We start from the raw sequence: 12,488 nt of genomic DNA, 5'->3' as shown, positions 1-12,488 counted from the left end.
TGAGATCCTCCTCCGGCGACAGTGACTGCATCCTAGCAAGCCTGGAGCCGCAGGAGCAGACCCACCTTGCTGCCGGCCACCTGTTGCCTTCCAGACTGGCTCAAATAGCTAATACCCACGGCCTCCAGTTCTCCATGCTGGGATTCTTGGCATGCCCATTGGAAAGTTTTCTCATTTGTGGTGGAATTTTCAAATTTTCTTTTAATTAAAAAGCAAATATGATTTTTGGAGAAAATGTGGGAAGTACAGAAAAGCACAAAGGATGATTCAGTCACACAGTTCACATTTTGGTATATAGATATCAAATCTTTTTTCAGTTCATATCTAATTTTTTAAATTAATATCATACAGAACATATGACTTCATAACAGTAAAAATAAAAAGAGCTAAAAAATAAGCTCAATAAGCTAAAAATACCCCACATTTTTCTGTGGTATCAAGTATTTTCTGCTACATAATTTCTAATGACTCTATAGGTGTCCATAGTGGAAATCATAATTTAATAAATCAAAGGGTTTAGAAAAAAATCTGTAGTCAAGCAGCTGAAGCCATCCCTTTAAGGTTATTGTAACACATAAAAACCTTCCACCAAGCTCTCTGACACACACAAATCCTCAAAGGAATGATTTTTTGTGTGAAATGATTATAGCTGTCAATCAGTTATTCTCCATGTCATGGTTTCTGTGCTCTTTCCAGGTTGCTAAGGGGTGATTTTGGAGTCCTGTCAAATGAGATGTGTGCTACGTATTCAACATGAGGCAGTTTGTATTTTTCTCAGTCTGTTGCTCTCCCATCTGAGGAGGTTAAGCAAATCTCAGTGAGCCACAGGGAAACGGGATAGGCAGCTAGCGCTGGAAGCACACCGCAGACATGCCCAGGGCCCCATAATCCCCACACAAATAGATTAGACTTCTACATAAATACATTTGTCTTGATTGTCACATTCTACCCAGGGTTACACCTACATGCATAAAGATGGCTCCAAGCCAGGTTTTCAAAGCTCTCTTACTCCCCCGTTGCTTTTTAACTACCCAGCTCAAAGGCATTTTTTTGTGTTCTAACTATCAAAGATGATTAAGGGGCTGGAAGAGCTGATATATAAGGGCAGATTAAGAAAACTAAATATTTACAACCTGACTGAGTGACAGCCGAGGGGAAGATATCATAAATGTGTTCTGGGCTTAAATCACGGAGGAGACATTGTTCTGCTTTTCTCAGTAACTAGATTTTAGGGACATCTACATTCAGTGAAAGTTTTCTGAGGATGACATCATTTATGCTAATTAGGTAATTATGTCAGTTAGGAATTGCATTTAGCGGCCAGTTACAGAAACTTGAAAGAGCAGTGGCTTACACAAACGGAGTTTCATTTTCTCTCCTATGACATGAAGCCCAGAAGCATGTCTGGGACTGCATTGTAGCTCCACGATGGCTTCAGTGTGTCACTGCCCTCCTATCATCTGGTTCCACTGTTCTCAGCACTGGCTTCCATACTCAAGGGCAACTGATGTTTGAGAATGGCTGCAGCAGTGTCAGTTGCTATGGTTTGAATGTTTGTCCCCTGCAAAGCTCTTGTTGAAATTTAATTGCCGTTGCAATGTTAAGAGGTGGGACCTTTAAGAAGTGATTAGGCAGAGGCCTTCATGGGTGGGATTAATGCCATTATAAAATGGCGAGTTAGGCCCCCTCATCTTTCTTTGCCCTTCCATCTTCTGCCATTTATGATGCAACAAAAGAAGGCTCTTGCCAGATGTCAGCACCTTGATATTGGACTTTCCAGCCTCCAGAGCTGTGAGCCAATGAATGTCTCTTCTTTGTAAATTACCCAGTCTGTGGTTTCTGTTATAGCAGCATAAAGCATACTGAGACAGCTGCATTCCAGAACAGGAGAAGGCAAAAGAGGTGCCTGCCATCTAAGATTACTCGAGCTTTCTTGGAAGCCTATCTGCTGATTTCAGTTTTCATCTCATTGGCCACTACATCTGCAAGAAGGGCTGGGAAACTTATAGGGGTTTTTTGTTTTGTTTTTAAGTTGGGCACATTGCTGACTGCAGCGATACAAGGTTCCTTTTACCTGAGTGGTAACTTGGGACAATAAGTACTGGATAGGCAAGTTGTGATTTCTGTCATAATGATTTACCTCATGAAGTCTCTGACAAAAATCTGGACTGTGAGACACAGTAACTATGCTATGGTGCTACAAGTTTCCATTTGTAAAACTAGCCCTTAAGATCTAAATTCTTTCCTTCTACTCACTCTTTCCTATTTAAATTTATTCATCATCACATACCTTGAGTTGATGCTAAATAAACCAGCCATCTCAACAGACCTAAGAATAATAATAGCTATAACTCGCTAGGTTTTACCAAAAATTCCATGCACTGTGTTATGCAGTTAAAAGTATCACCTGAATGATTTACTTCAAAATACTGCAAGGAGGAGGGAGGGGGGATAAGGACAGATGAACTAAGACTCACCATGGATTGCTAATAGTTGACGCTGGGAGATGGACACATGGAGATTTGTTATAATGTTCTTTCTACTTTTGTAACTATCAAACTTTCCCCAATAAAAAGTTTTGAAAATCACCTCATCTAATCTTTACATTATTTCATGTAGGGTCAGTCTGTACTATTACCCCTAGATGACAATGCTCAAGGAAGTTAAGCAGCATCACACAGCAAGTGAGTGGTAGATTCAGGATTCAAACCCAGGTTTATCTGAGTTTGAAGCCTGTGCTCTAACCTTTCCTATTCGAAGACAAAATGCTTCTCAGACAAGTAGCTGGGCTTCACCTGGAAACTAGTTAGAAATGCAGAATTTGGGGCCCCACCCCAAGACCCCCATGTAAGATTTGTATGTACACTCAAGTTGCAAGTGCACAGTCCACTGGTCTTCACTGCCTCTGTCGCCATGACTTCCCCAAATCAGTCCATCAGTTGTCACTTTTCCTTAAAAAAAAAAAAAAAAACAGTTACCCTCTATTGAAATAAGAAACTAATCACTAGTCACTACTTTGGTAACTTAAACATTTTAATAAGCATTTAATTCACAGCAGTTGTTTCTTTCAACATTGTGCACCTGTTGTAGTGCTGGGCACTAAATACCCGTGTGTCAATTAGACATCTTCCTGACTGTATGTTAAGCACTGCTTACTTGAAAGTGAATTTGGCTTGTTCTGCTTAAATAAAGCCCTTGCTTTTTCTCACTTAAGGTGTTTTGAGCTTTAAAAGCCTTGGGACATAAGGAAAACTGCCCAGGTACCTGTTGGAGTCCCCTCCAGCATCACTCTGTTTGTGTAACTCTGTGTGTAGCTTTTCTGAAAAGACATGATTTTTCTCCCTACTGCCCTCAGTCATCTGTTCTCATTTCAGCTGTCTCTCTTTTTGAAAGAAAGAGAGCTGTGGGAATTAGGCAGCCTGAGTCCCACTTTGCCACTCATGTGTCATGTAGGCAAAACAGTTAACTTACTGAGCCTCCGTTTCTTCACCTCTGCAGTGGCTGCGCCGTATGGTCTCTGGGGTCCTTTCCAACTCCACCCTTTGTCACCCCATGTAACTTGACATTTCAACCCCCCAAAAATATTTTGCAGACACTGGGGCTTTGTGTATAACCCATCTGATTATATTTTTCCAGTCAGTAAAAGGATCCCGCATTGATCTTTCTTGTTTTCTCTTTTCAAATGATGGATGCCTTAATGCTTATAGTTTATTTCCTCAGATCCTTTTTAGAACAAGTAAATAAATGAATATGTGAATGGAGCCTGTCATCCATCTCAGCTGTAACCTGTTCTCTTAAAGAGAGAGCTTTTGAACATTTAAAAAAAATTGTCTAGCTGCCAGATTGACTTGGTTGTTTTATTTTTATTACAATAAACTTCAAACCATGTACATATTTAACACTCTAAGCTATTCATCAACTTCCATAGCAGGAGAAGAGGTGAGGAAAAAACCCACAAGAGAGTAGCATTGAAGCCGTCCCCAGGGACCAGCACTGTGTAAGTCAGGCCCATACCGGTTCCTGTTGAAGGTACAACCATCGAAATCACCTTTTTCTTCCAAGAACTGTTACTTAGCAGAATAATTTTAAGGAGGCATATGATAGTTTTCTAACAAAGGTAAACCTAGGAGCACAAGCATGCTGTAAAATAGCAATTACAGCAGTCACTGTGCTAGGCATGCCGTGAAAGCGTTGGCCACTCTACCTTTTCCATGCTGTATGTGAAGTGTGTTTCTGATTTGTTTTCCAGGGCAGCCTTTGGCAAGGAGTCTGAAGTTCTTATTGGGAACCTGGGTGACAAATTAATCCCTCCACAAGACATCCTTCGTGATGTCAGTGACCTCAAAGCTTTGGCCAACATGCATGAAAGCCTGGAATGGTTGGCAGGCCGAACAAAGTCAGCTTTCTCCAGTCTTTCTACATCTCAGAGTGAGTATCTAATGTGGCTGCTGTTGTTGCAACAACTGAGGAATTAGACTGAGTACTTTCATTTGAAATGTCAGTGTGGTCTGTGGCCGTACCACCCCAAACATGCCCTCGTATGGGGGCATATCCCAAGTTGTCAGAAGTGTTAGATTCTGCTTGTGCCGCACCTCTCCTACTTTGTGATTCTGGGAAAGGAACTAATCTTGGTTTCCCCGTGTGGGGTGTAGGAAGCCAGAAAAGGTCTGTGTTAACATAGCTTGATATTAAACCTTAGAAACACAAAACCGTGCAGATTGAATCACTGTGTCTCAAGAACATGAAGCAGTACCTTCTGACCTCCTTACAACAACTTCTCAAGGGCAGAAACTGTCTCAGAGCTCAGGGCTGAGTGCCCAGCTGAAGTTCTCATTTGAACTTGATATAAAGCTAATAAAAAGTGTCTAAAAAGAGAATCAGAGAAGTGATTAAGGTGCTAGAAAACAGAGATAATGAGGACAACAATTATTCTGGAAAAGAGATGGTTGAGAGATAATTATAGATTTCAAGGAATTTAAGGAATAGGATATAAAGTAAGAATGGGAAACTTCTTTTTCTATCAAGGACCAATGACTCAGAGAAAAATAATTTGAAAACTTTAGGGCACATAAATTTTTATAACTATAAAGTAAATGATTTTTAAAGCATTACTTCAGGAGTATGCAGTTAAAATAGAAGCAAAGGATAAAATGATATGAAGAAGGAATAAAGAAAAGGCAGATTTACATGCATGAATGGAATGATGGAAATAGGATAGAAAAAAAAAGCAAACAAACGAACAAACAAAAAACCCCAAAAACACAGCAGGAAGAAGAAAGAAACAAAATCAGCCCTAAATTTAATAGTAGGGTTAACTGTTAGCCAATTATTAGAAAGGAAGTGCTTATCGTATTTGGACTGTGCACTTCAGAGTGAGTTATTTATTATCACTGTCCTTTGGGAAGTTATTGTTACTTGATTAATCATGTTTCCAGCCTAGAGGTGGGAAAGGTGTGGATGAAATTTGCAGGGGTAAATTATTCCCTGAAATACAGGTCTCATATCCAGAGATCAGGGAATCCCTTGAGTGCTCACTACATGCACATTCATGACACAGTCTCATGATGATCACATACCTGTCCTGAGGGCCATCACAGGGTGGGAGAAGGGATGGGAGGAGCGGGCTTCTGGGGACGATAATAACATCTGCTTTAGAAATCTTCAAATATTAGTTTTTAATTATACTTTTATTTGTATACCTTTTATTTAAAATGCTTTTTATCTAATGATAAAATTATACTTGTTTATTCTCAGAAATCTGTAAGAATAGAAAATGTATCCACCTATTAAAGATATTCTGGGGTATAGTATTGCATTTAAGCAGACTCTACATAAGTAGGTATCCTTGAGAGGCCCTTTCAACTTTGTAATCCCATAATATGAAGCAATTATATTACAAGAAGATATTTAAATTATCCATTTTATCTCCTAAACCCACTCGGCTCCCCCCCACCCCAAAATCAGAAAGATATCATTTTCTCTTTGCTAACTGCAAAATGAACAGCTCTGAAAAGGGACTAGATGCCTCTTTTTCTGGTTTCCTTCGACTCTTGCAAATGCAGGGCTGCTTGGGTAGATTTATGAGTGACGTTTGGAAGGGGTCCTCTCATTTGGTGGGCCATCACTGTCTAATGTTTAATAGTATAGTCTCTTATTTCTAATGGCACAGCATTCCAGATTTTTATTCTGTTCATTCTAAAATGGCTTCACAAGACAGGATAGTACTAGTACATAACCTCTATGGCAAGCCACTGCATGATTCCCACAGGCTAACCTGGCATCAACTGTTTTCAAAAGGGGAAGGATACTTTCTGAGTTATGCTTAACTTTGTAATTGCGCGATTTAGCTGTTATGTTCATGTCACTAAGAGTACCCAGTACAGTTGATGTCTAATTCATGTCTGCAATCATCTCTGTTATTCTGACAAAGATCTCTTTCACCACACCCATTAATACTTTGTCTCATGTGCTCAGTTCCATTTTATAATATAAGTTGTGCCATCTCAGTTCCTTCTGGGGTTATTATTCCACCCAGTGAGTGATTTAAGTGACTGTCAGCATTTTGATGATCAGTGCAAAACCGATCTGAACTGTAATCACTACTTATGGTGTCTTTGCTAAAACAAAGCACCAAGCAAACCTGGTTCATCCTGTGAACAACAAGCCTAGCTCACCCACGCTTGCCTGCGCTTGGATTCCCAGAAGAGATGCCCACCGATGTTTATAATTTGAACAAATTAGGGTATTCTCTGATAGAAGGGTTACTTTGATTGCTTCATGTCAGTGTGACTCTAGAAAGGGAATCAGGGACCGCTCTTTATTATTCTTTTGAAAAGTGAAACACGTGATTACTGCAACAAAAGTGTTTCCAAGTCCAGAGACTAGATAGCATGAGGAAAATGCCGGCCTTTCATCCCACACTCATGGATACTCATCAGGATGGGAAGAAATCAAGATAAGAGGATTTTAGGTTTATATCTCATCCCACAGCCTGTTAACTATTTGTTGTGGTAAACGCCACACTTGACTTCTTAAACTTGGGAAGCTGTTAATGTATGGAGTGGAGGAAGTTTGTAGAAAATTATTTTCATAGTAGAATATCTCTTCACACAGCAGAGTAGGATTTCCATCCACCTGAAACATTTCACATCATCCAGAAGAAAATATTGGCAGGGCATGGTCGGTCACATGTTGTCCAGGAGATTAGAACTGGTGATTATTTCAAAGGTAATTTTTCCATCGCTTTTAGTATTTATCTAAATGTCATTCTATCTCTTTTACACTTAAAAGGGTCTCCTCACATCACCTAAGTCCTGACTACACCAAAGGTACTGCTCTTACTTTTTTCCTAGCATGGTCCATGGTTCCTGATCCATCTCTTCTGGCATTCTCCCCCACAATCTTCCCTATACCTATTCTACTTAAGATTCTTTCAGTTGAAAGTCATAGACTAATTGGAGGAAAAAGAATGCATTGACTCATAAAATTGATAAATGAAAGGGCTTCAGGTGTGGCTGGATCTAGAGGTTCACAGATACATAGGTCGCAGACATATTTACACATTATTCTCTCTCTCTTCCAACTCAATGTCTATCTCCCACTCCCATCTCTAGAATACCTCTATGCACTGGATCTGTTTTAACAGACATGCTTTGAGTGCAAGGAAGTTGAACAGGATCATATTTAACATTAGGCATTCAGGATAAAAGTTTATACATATTTTCACCCATTGATCACAATTTCAACCTTGTAGTAAAGGAATGAAACAATATCTGCTCTTTGTAATACCTGTTGTTTGTAGGAATCCTAAATAAAGACTCTGAAATTGTTATGGTTAAGAAAATTCTCAAAATGAACTACATAAAAATTGTTGGAGTATATTCCAATCTAACACTAATGACTTTCTTTTGTATCTTATCCTTCTGTTTTAAGGATGAATCACTTTAAAAAATAGACTACATAGAACTAGAATGAGGCTCAAGGGCTGATTTTGTCCTTCCTCAGGGAGGTCCTCCTCTCTATCTGGGATTCTGTAAAAATCTCTAGGATTAGAGATTCTACAACTTCCTTGATTGTGTATTCTGTTCTTTACCATCTAGGAGGTCATCTTTCTTTTTTTATTAAAGCTTCCTTACTTCAGTCTAAACCTCTTTCCTCTGTTGTGTTCTCTTCAGAAATTTAATAATGATTATTAGTAACACAATTATTTACTGAATTACTTCTTCCTTAAAGTAGAATTATTACAGTATTAGTAATACAATTATTTATATACTTCTTTCTTAAAGTAGAATTATTAGTAAAAATCATCTGGTCCAACTCAGTTATTTTGCACAAGAGGAAGTTAAGGCCTCATAGACACTACATGTCTCTGCCAAACTGGGATGGAGCAAGTCTTCAAATTCTCAGTTTAATTTTCTCTCTAGTACATCACTATCTTGACCAGTACCAAGATTAGAGCCACTGACTGGATCTTTCATGCCATATTTCTATTAAATCATTCCAGGATGGTGGTCATATTTTATTTCAATGGAAGCACTTAATGCCTACAGTTAACTTGTGATAATTTCCAACCATTTTCTTGTGCCTAAATATAATTTCTGTGCCTTAAATATATGGGATTGTTGCAATTATCCCTTTAGAATTTCATCTTAGTTGTAATAAAACATTTCGCTAATTTGCCACTCTCTATTTTTGTTCTGCAGGTATTTTCTAAGTTAGAAACTTCATCTGTCTTGTAATCCTGTTATTTGATATATTCTAGATATTGTACTATCTCGTATAGTAGCCACTAGCCTTGTGTGGCTCTTTAAATTTAAATTAATTAAAGTTAAAAATTCAGTTTTTACGTCACATGTCAAATGCTCAGTGGCTACTGTGCTGGACAGCACAGATACAGAACATTTTCATCATCACAAAGTTCTACTGGACAATGCTATAGATCATCACCCAGGTCATTGATAAAGGTCAAAATGTCTACCCACTTATATCAAAACATGGATAACTAGTTTAATTGTCCAGCCTCCAAATCATGTTTACCCCCCTGACAGACATGTTCAGTGGTACTTGAAAAAGTTCATGGAAAAATGGAATTAAAAGACAATACAAATCTTTCCATGAACTTTTTGAAGACCCCTCATGTGTTTTAGAACCAATATTATCTGAGATTTTTCCTACTGATGTTGATTGATGCTAAAGAGAAAAGGTTTAATGATCAAATAGACTTGGGAAACATTAGGGTAAAGAACATTAACAGTAATTCTATAGCATAAAACTTCTAACATCTTTAATATGTTAACCAATTAATTACAGCAGTGCGGTGTTTCTTAAACTTATTTTTCAGTGGAATTCTCTGATCTCAGAGCATCTCAAAGGACTTCTATTCCGTGGAGCATCTTCTGTGCAACACTGCCCAGTGCTGTGTTCATATAATTTGCTCAGAATCTTTTATTTCTCCCAACACCATCAGGCACAGAACAGATGTTCCGCTATTGCAGGAACTTAATTTCATATTATTGGCAATTTGCACGCCATCAGATGACTTCTCTTGCAATTTGGTTATTTGATTATTTGATTTGTTTAGTTATTTTTAGAAATGTTCAAGTCAATCAATATAAAATAAACATAGTTCCCCTTTTTGCTTGTTTCAAATTTGGCTGCTATATCAACCGTTTTCTAGTCATGTTTTCCTCACAATTCTTAAAGATTCTAGCTACAATATCATAACACTGCACCACAATTCATGGGGGAATGCTCATATATCCATTGTGGGGGCTCTTGGGATGGATTTTTTAATAAATTTTTAGATTTAGAGTAGAGTTGCAAAGATAGGACAGAGAATTCCCAAATATCTTGTACCCAGTTACCCCTATTGTTAACATCATACGTGAGTATGGTACATTTGTCACAATTAATGAACCAATATTGGTATATTATTATTAACTAAAGTCTATATTTTGTTTGAATTTCTTTAGTTTTTAATGTCGTCTGATGTCCTTTTTCCAGGATCCCATCCAGAATATATCATATTACATTTAGTCATTATGACTCCTTAGGCTCATCTAGACTGTGACAGTTTTCTAGACTTTCCTTGTTTTGATGACCTTGACAGTTTAGAGGAATGCTGGTTAGGTATTTGTAGAATGTCCTTCAATATGGATTTGTCTGATGTCATTTCATTAAACAGGGCTTATGGTTTTGGGAAAGGAAAACCAGAGAGGTAAAGTGCCATTGTCATACATCATATCAAGGGAACATGCTATGAACGTAACTTGTCACTAATGATGTTCCAGGATTGATTTTGTGCCTCAACTTTATACCGTCCTCTCTAGGCAGTTGTTTATAAATTCTAGATTGACTTTCCATTTTCCCACCACAAATTGCTTTTGTCTCTTTATCTTTCTAGTGGCTTTTTTTTAACATGATGAGTGGATCTACTATAAGCTCAATGTTTGAACAAGTTGAATACTTGCTTGAAAAAAATGATTGTTCACCTTAAAGAATTATGCAATTGATGTTGACTGTAATCTTGGAGGTCTGAAAGGTTCTATGCGGGAGAAGATTTTTTCCTACCCTGAGACGCTTGCTTCGGGCCTGCAGCTACTGCTTAGCAGCACATGTGCTAAATAACTCTTAATAAATGTGCACACCATGTTAATTTCAGACAAAACCATGCTGAGATTAAAAGAGTTTAGCTGAATTTCCTTCACTAAAAAGTCTTACATTTAATCCATTTTCATTAGGTTCTGATGTACAATGTTGACTCGAAATCCATTTCCAAGTAAAACTTGCTTCCTGAGATACATCCTTTGAGAGTAGCAGTTCTTGAACTTGGCTGCACATCAATTGTAATCAGTTGGGGAGCTTTAAAAATACTGATTCTGGGCCTCACTCCCAGAGGTTTTGATTTAATTGTTCCAAGGTATGGCCTGGGCGTTGGTCTCCACCCCAAACCAATGAAATCAGATGGTGAAAACCACCGTTCTAAAGCAATGGTCCTCAACCTTTGCTCACATTAGAATCACCTGTGCTTTTTAACATCTCCCTAGGCAATTTCAACAAACAGCCAGGGTTGAAAACCACTGATTTAGAGTCCCTGAAAATTTTTTTTCAATTTTTGTAGCTCTTTATGTTTGGGAAATGCTTTGTAGTTATTTTGCCAGTTCTTCTACTCTCAGAAGCTTGGGATTAGCATGATTGCCCATTTTATGGATAAAAACACGAGGTGCAGAGATAGTGTATGTTGTGTCTATGCCAGAGTCAGGACAACAACCTGCTTAGCAGTTGTTAGATAGCCAAACTGTCACCCCAAATCAATTAAAAATAAAAATATTCCTCTTACCCCTTTCAAGCCAGTTAAATGAGAAGGGCACAAGGAATCAGTATCTCTCCTAACACAAAAGACTGAAATTGCTAAACCAATTGAATGAATGTGGGAGTGTTTACCAGTCAGTTATATGAGGGGTCTTCAAAAAGTTCATGGAAAATTTTATGTTATCTTTTAATTCCATTTTTTCATGAAATTTTTGAAGTACCCTATGTCTGTTGAAAATAAAGAAGGAAAAGGTCCGGGTGTCTGTCCACCCCCATTCCCAAGTACGTGGTTGTGCAGCATACCAGGATGTTTTCATGCCTTGCCTAGTATGATTTAACATTTTCTGGAAGACGGAATGTGAATTCTCCCATGCTCGTATAGTAGCTTACTGTCATGGACTTTTTATGCCTTAATGGTAAATGAGAAACAAAATGCAAATCCCCGGGCTGATTATTTTTCTGCCTTGGCACAAATGAGAATAAAAATTTCCCTAGCCAAGATCTCATGGGAAACTGTCCTGTTTCAGCTTTGCTTTTGTCAAACCATTAAGTCAGAGTTTTCCTTGTCATAATTTCATCTGATTCTTTTTAATTGAACTCCATGCATGGTAATTCCTCTCCTGCTTCGGTATTTACAAGTTTCAAATATTTGTAGACTGTTATCAGACAGCTCCTCCTCAGCTCTGGTTAGCCTGCCTCGACATGTTTAGTTTTTCTAATCGTCTTTCTGTGCTCAGGCTTTCTATGCCCTTAATCATTTTTCGGTCTTATAAGTTGTCATTTTCTTAAGCTGACTTTCATTCTGTAGATTTATTCTTATTCTCTTTCGTCTTCTATTGATAAAACCTTCCAAATTCATTCATTCATGTCATTGGTTAATTTCATGATCATGCTGTTTACTAAGAAAGTTAAGTTACCATTGGTATTATATTTTGTTCATGAGCTTCTCATCCACTGTCCAACTCTGAATTTGTTTTGTTCTTATCCAATTGATACTTCCTTGTACTTCTGTATGTATGAGCTTTTTTTTTCTTTTTAAAATGAGGCCCAAATATATTTCCAGAATGTACCCAGTTTTGCAACTCGTCATGTTTTATAGGAATAAAAACACCAACCGACAATTTTATGATGATTTTGTCTTGTTCATTTTCAGTCTTGATTGTATTCTGTTGATATTT

General features: G+C 37.9%; 1 protein-coding gene across 1 annotated transcript in view; it reads left to right on the top strand.

Moving 5' to 3' along the window:
• EXOC4 (exocyst complex component 4) overlaps nt 1-12,488 on the top strand; it is a 791,906-nt gene that overhangs the window by 670,876 nt on the left and 108,542 nt on the right. The window contains exon 14 of the mRNA XM_063100340.1: nt 4,250-4,428. Coding sequence (XP_062956410.1) covers nt 4,250-4,428 — 179 coding nt within the window. The remainder of the gene's footprint in view (nt 1-4,249; nt 4,429-12,488) is intronic.

This window comes from Cynocephalus volans, chromosome 6, assembly GCF_027409185.1.
Source record: "Cynocephalus volans isolate mCynVol1 chromosome 6, mCynVol1.pri, whole genome shotgun sequence".
Taxonomy (NCBI): Eukaryota; Metazoa; Chordata; class Mammalia; order Dermoptera; family Cynocephalidae; genus Cynocephalus; species Cynocephalus volans.
The sequence above is the reverse complement of the archived record's forward strand: the minus strand, read 5'-3'. Positions and strand labels throughout refer to the sequence as shown.